General features: G+C 49.1%; 1 protein-coding gene across 1 annotated transcript; it reads left to right on the top strand.

Moving 5' to 3' along the window:
* The first annotated feature begins 2,896 nt into the window (after positions 1-2,896).
* On the top strand, positions 2,897-5,513 carry LOC106813033 (retinal rod rhodopsin-sensitive cGMP 3',5'-cyclic phosphodiesterase subunit delta-like). Its single transcript, XM_014817078.1, has 5 exons — positions 2,897-3,068; positions 4,272-4,334; positions 4,626-4,651; positions 4,979-5,104; positions 5,404-5,513. The coding sequence occupies exons 1-5, from the start codon at positions 3,028-3,030 to the stop codon at positions 5,511-5,513; spliced, it is 366 nt and encodes a 121-aa protein (XP_014672564.1). The 5' UTR covers positions 2,897-3,027.
* Positions 5,514-6,589: the final 1,076 nt, after the last annotated feature.

Below are 6,589 nucleotides of genomic sequence, written 5' to 3'. Positions count from 1 at the left end.
TCACAGCTTCTCACCCTGTCTGCTTATCAACCAGTTTAGGCCCTCCACTCCACCACATTCTCCCTTCTCCCGCTTCTCCTCACAGCTGTCTCATTCTCCCTTCCTCATTCCTCACCAGTTCTTCCCCCTCCTTCTTCTCCACAGCTTCTCCCTTCTCCCCCATCTTGCCTCCGCCAGCCTTCCTTCTCTCCCTCCTTCTCATCAGCTTCTCCCCTCCTCCTTGCTCACAGCCTTCATCCTCTGTCCCCCTCCTCCACCTTCTCCCTTCTCCCCTTCCTCTTTACCAGCTTATCTCCATTTCCCTAACTCATTCTCCACCCCTTCTCCTCTCTTCTTCTCCCAGCTTCTCCCTTCTTCCCTCTGCTCCACAGCTCCTTCTCCCCTCCTCCCTTCTCCTTCCTTCACCCAGTCCTTCTCACGTCCTCCCTTCTCCACTAGCTGCTCTCCCGTCATCATCCACCTTCTCGCTTCGCCCCTTCCGGCCTTCACAGCTGTCTCCTCTTTCTTCCTTCCCATTCGCACCAGCTTCTCCCCTCCTCCTTCTCACAGCTTCCTGCCTTCTCCCCCTCTTCCTCCGCCAGCTTCCTTCTCTCCCTCCTTCTCCAATACGCTATCTCCCCCTCTCCTTTTCCACAGATTCTCGCCTCCCCTCCTCCACTTCTCCCGTCTCCCTTCCTCTTTACCAGCTTCTCCTCTCCTCTTCCTCATTCTCCAGCAGCTATCTCCCTTTCTCTTCTCTACCGCTTCTCCCTTCTCCCCCCTCCTTTCTCGCCAGCTCCTTCTCCCCTCCTTCATCCAACGAGCTTTTTCCCCCTCCACCACTGTCTCCTTTCCCTTCCTCCTCCACCAGCTGTCTCCGCTTTCTCCACAGTTCTTACTTATCCCCTCCTCTTCCGTCTCTCCACAGCCCTTCTCCCTCTCCTCCACACCTTCTCCCTTCTTCCCCTGTCCTCTCCGCCCACTTCTTACCCTTCTTCCCATTTCCTCATCTCACCTAGCTTCTCCCCCTCCTCCTTCTACCACATGCTTCTCCTTCTCCCCGTCTGTCTTCGCCAGCCTCGTTCTCTGCCTCTTTCTCCGACCCCAGCTCTCTCCCTTCTCCCTACTCATTCTCCACCAGCTTCGCCCCTCTCCTTCGCCACCCGCCTGCTCCTGCTCCCCCTTTCTTTCCGCCAGTCCTTCTCTCACGCTCCTTCTCCACCAGCTTCCTCCCCTCCGTCCACCACCTTCTCCCTTCTCCCCTTCCTCTTTCTCCACCAGCTTCTCCTTTCCCCTTCTCATTCTCCACCAGCTTCTCCCCCCTTTCTCAACCAGCTTACTGCCCGCTCCTCCTTCGGCCACAGCTCTTCTCCTTCTCCCGTTTCCTTATTGTTCCATTAGCTTTTCTCCTGTCCTCATTCTCGACCGCCTTCTCCCGCTCCTCCGTCTCCACCGAGCTTTCCTTTACTCCCCTCCTCTCCACAGCTCGTCATTTCTCCTCCTTCGCCCTTCCTTTTCTCCACCAGTTCTCCCTCTCCCCTTCCTATTCTCCACCAGCTTCTCACCCTCATCTCCACAGCGTCTCGCTCCTCTTCTCCACCAGGCTCTCCCTTCTCCCTTCATTATTTGTTCACTAGTTCTCCCCTTCCTCATCGCACCAGCTTCTCCTCTCCTCCTTCATCCACACCTTCTCCCTTCTCACCCTTCCCTTCTCACCAGCCGGTCTGCCTTCTCCTTCCTCATTCTTCCACCGGCTTCTCCCCCTTCCTTCTCCATCCAGCTTCTCCACGCCTATCTTTCTACGGCTTTCTCCGCTCCTCCTATCGCCACCAGCTTCTCCTTCTCCTCCTTTTGTTCATAGCTTCTCCTTGCCTCCTTCTCCACAGCCTTCTCCTCTACTCCTGCTTCACCGCTTCTCCTTTCTCCCCCTCTCTCACAGCTTCCTTCTCTTCCTCCTTCTCCCTCTCCTTTCACCAGCTTTTCTCCCTCTCCTCCTTCGTACACCCTCGTTCTCCCTCTCCCCCCTCCTCTTGCTCCACCAGCGTCTCCCTTCTCCCTTCCTCATGCTTCACCAGCTTTTCCCCTCTCTTCATCCACAGCTCTCCCCTCCGTCCACCACCTTTCTCCTTCTCCCCTTCCTCCTCCTCAGCTTCTCCCTTTCACCAGCTTCTTCCTTCTCCCACTCCTACTTCTCCACAGACTTCTCCTTTCTCCCCTTTCCTCTTCTCCGCCAGCTGTCCTTTCTCCTCTCTCCTCCACCAGCTTCTCCTTCTCCGTCCTCTCCACCAGCTTCTCCTTTCTCCCTGCCTCCTTCCACACCTCCCTTCTCCCGCCTCCTCCTTTCCTTCCTTCTCCATCAGCTTCTTCCCATCCTCCTTCTCCACCACTTCTCCTTTCCCTTCTTCCATCCACCGCTCTCTCCCTTTCCTAGTTCTCCACAGATTCTGCCCTTCCTCTTCTCCGCCAGCTTCTCCTTCTCCCTCCTTCTCCTCCAGCTTCCCTTCTCCTCTTCCTCCTTTCTCCACAGCTTCTTCAACCTCTCATGCTGCACTAGTTCTCCCTACTCCACCTACTAGTAGACTACTCTAACTTCTCCTCCCTCCCCTCCATACTGCTTACCACTGCCCTCCTTCGCCCTCCAAAAATGCCTGACCAGCAACTCGAGAGTACTGACGATGTGTCCACTGATACGCCCAACGCCGATGCCGCCGTTAGCGCATCTTGGCGGTGGGCGTTTGCAGTTAGTTTCCGACGCCTAAACCTAATGGTTTACCTATATAATATATATATATAAAATATATATATAATATATAATTATATAATATAAATATATATATATTTCTAAAGGAATTCCCATTGGCTGTAATAAATTAGTTTTGTTAGCGCCATCTACAGGCAAATATCAGCGCAGGCTCGTTTGCGGTCCCTGAGATGAAAATCGAAGAAAGGTATCGAATAACGTTAAATCTATTCCGCTAGTTCATTTACACAGATCTTGCGTCCACCATCTGCGACGGATTACACCGAGCTTATCTACAGCCTATAAAAATGCCATCTCGAGCAGAGGATATATTGAAAGGCTTCAAACTGTATCCTTGTTTATTTATGTTTTCACCTGCCAGTGCCGAGGGGGGGATTAGCCATTAGGCATTACCTGGCACTGGCACTGGCAGGTTGAATGACGATTGTCATAGTCCTAGCTAAAATACGAATGGTTAATAATATTACTGCTGATGTTATACTGGCTAGTTGGCTTCGTGTTATTTCTTACGGTTTTGCAATATACGAGTGACTGGAATCGATAATAGAACAGTAGGCCTACATCACATATGATATGACATGTGTCATTGTATGCGTCTAAACAGAGGAATTTCGGCATTGCTCCGACCTGTGATTGGATAAAATTAAATAATAAAATTAAATATGATTAAACGTAGAACAAGTTTGGATGCCCCAACAGAACCTTCACCATGACCATGCAGAGAGCGGCTCTTGAAAACCCTCCTGGGGTTTGGGTGCAGCAGCTTATTACTATAGTTCAGCTTAATAAACAGTACACTGGAGATACTTTAGGGAGCAGGATCAGCTGCACTCGCAACCTATAAGCATCGGGATAGCCGATGTATTCCTTTTTTTCTTTTCTTTTTTTGCAGGGACAATCCGATCTAAAGGTTACTAGTCCATGGGTGGCGATACTAGTATACGGCTGTCTAATGATCCCGGCGCTCAATGCGGAACGTTACCCTGGGTGCGGTCCGGTTATACCGGAACCTAACCTACGGTACTATCTATATATGCCGTACCGTACCTACGCCTACTCGATAATCGAGTCTAGGGAATCGCCTCACGCCTACGTTCCCTCCCTACCCGTAACCCGTAAGTCCTAACCCTCAATCCTAACCTACCATAATCAATTTTAGTGACCAGGGTACGTTCCGGTTATACCTGACCAGTAACCCAGGGTACGTTCGGCAGTACCCTGGGGACATAGCACCTATCAGCCTCTAGCTTACTGCTATTACGATGGCCCTTCACTGCTATTTTTTAAGAGCTGCAGCATATAATCAAAAATTTTGCGAAATATATCAATGATCGTTAGGTAGCCTTCACTGCGTCGGTGGTCAAGACAGTGTAAGTAGGTGTCAGTTTGTTTTGAGGGAAAATTAGCCAAAGGACATGTTCATCCCAGAGTATGGCAATACTCTCCAGGGATGTGAGTCCTTACATATATAACTGATACTCCTTCTGGAAGAACAAAAAACAGGGAGATTCTTTAACGAGCATTATTTCAGTAATTGGATGAATCTCAGAGATGCTGACAGTGGCAAGATCCTCTGGCAAAGTAGTGATGATTTGTAAGTGCAGCGATGCCCCATGTGGAGCATATATGTAGTATATAATTATATATTGCACTAATATATTGCAATTATAGGCAATATTGCAAAGAAGCAATGATTTTTTAATCCTAATATAATGAATGCAGTTAGGGATAATATAAATATACTGGTATAATTGGTACATACATAATTTTGGAAATAACTGTTAATATTTCCACAGTCAATAGTGTATTACTCTGTAAAAAATCTATCTATGTATTGGATGTGTGTGAGATTCATGATGTTGATGTGCTTATTTTTATGCTTCAGATCAAATCCAACTTTAGACCATGAAGGTAAATCAACGCTTCTGTTACATGCTCATCGCCTATCATCTTGTTATCGTTTACTCGCATCCAAGTAGTTCTCAGTTTTAGGTGTTTAGGCAAGTTTAAGGTTGATCCCTGCAGTCTAAAAGTTGTGTGCCCGGAGTCATGGGCGCCAACGTGCATTAATCCTAGAACTGAACACATCTCTCACGTAACTGCTGCATTGTGCCTTAGTCGATACAACCATAAACGCATTTAAAACTTTACAACACATATCTTGAGGTTTGCCTGCACCTGATGAAATGGCAAATCTTTTTCCCACTGTGTGTAAATTTCAGTTGTTCTCTATTTTAGCTCGCGTGCCAAAAAAAGTATTGAAGTGTCGCGCGGTGTCGAGGGAAGTAAACTTTTCCTCGAAAGAACCAATGGAAAAGTTCCGACTAGAACAGAAAGTTTTATTCAAGGGAAAGTGTATTGAAGGTATGTCACTGCACGAGAATGCATAGCTGTTTGCGAGCTTAAAGGTTCAGTGAATTCGTTATCAATGTGTAATTAGTGTAGTCATGTGTATATATACTAATCTGCATAGATATTTTCAATATAATTCTATGAGTAATTAATTGTTCATGGGCCCAGCTAAAATAAACTCTATAGCTGCACTTGAATAGTTTATCAAATCTGTCATTAGGGGGCAGCACTTACATTCTGATAGTAAGTTTGCGCGTTGACGACTGCTAAATTGTAAGCAATACACGATTTTCCCCCGTGTGCTTTTTTAGAGTGGTACTTTGATTTTGGATTTGTCATTCCAAACTCCACAAACACCTGGCAATCGTTGATCGAGGCAGCCCCAGAGTCACAGATGATGCCAGCAAATGTTCTCAAGTAAGTATCATAAATGTGTCTGTGTGTGGGCGTGTGATTGCGTGCGTGTGTGTGTTGTGTGTGAGTGTGTTCATGTGTGCATGTGTGTTGTGTGCATGCGTGTGCGTGCGTCTGCATGCGTGCGTCTGCATGCGTGCTGTACATGTGTGTGTTGTGTGCGTGCGTCTGCATGCGTGCTGTACATGTGTGTGTGCGTGCATGCATGCTGTGTGTGCGTGCGTGCGTGCGTGCGTGCGTGCGTGGGTGGGTGTGCGCGTGCGTGGGTGTGTGTACGTTTTAATTCACAGGTTCCTAACTACTGGCCTTTAACTTACCTCAGACGAGAACCCAGGGTCTAATGTGTACCTCAGCACCCCCGTGGCACCTGGTGGTCGTGCCCCCCCTCCCCTCCCCCCAAGCCACGATGGCGTAGCAACAGCAGCAGCAGCAGCAGCAGCAGCAGTGGCAGTAGGAGCAGCAGCAATAGCTACAGCATAAGTAAGAGCAGTAGCAGTAACAACAACAGCAGCAGTTGTAGTAGCAGCAGCAGCAGCAACATCAACAGCAGAAGCAGCAGCAGCAGCAGCAGCAGCAACAGGAGCAGCAGCAGTAGTAGCAACAGCAGCAGCAGCAGTAGTAGCAACAGCAGCAACAGCAGCAGCAGCAGCAACAGCAGCAGCAACAGCAGCAGCAGCAACAGCAGCAGCAACAGCAGCAGCAACAGCAGGTCATTTACGTATCAGAACCGTTGCCGCTTGTTCCGCTTTGCTATCGCTTGCTTTGCCCCGACGTGCCGCAGCTGTGCGGGTGTTTGTGGGTGGGTGGGGGACCCTAATTGACTGGGAGTGGGAGGGAGGGAGAATGGAGCTTAAGTTTGTCAGGCTGCGTTATTGGCAGAAAGCCAGCTGGCGTACAGACCTGTATGTAACCTACCTCAGGAAGTGTGGTGTTGGTCGCTACGCTGCAGCAAGAGACCAGTTGCTTTGCTTCGCTTAATTTACCAGCAGTAGCAGAAACAGCAGCAGCAGCAGCATCAGCAGCAGAAACAGCAGCAGCAGCAACAGTAGCAGCAGCAACAGCAGCAGCAGCAGCAGCAGCAGC

This window comes from Priapulus caudatus, unplaced genomic scaffold (assembly GCF_000485595.1).
Source record: "Priapulus caudatus unplaced genomic scaffold, Priapulus_caudatus-5.0.1 Scaffold717, whole genome shotgun sequence".
Taxonomy (NCBI): Eukaryota; Metazoa; Priapulida; class Priapulimorpha; order Priapulimorphida; family Priapulidae; genus Priapulus; species Priapulus caudatus.
The sequence above is the reverse complement of the archived record's forward strand: the minus strand, read 5'-3'. Positions and strand labels throughout refer to the sequence as shown.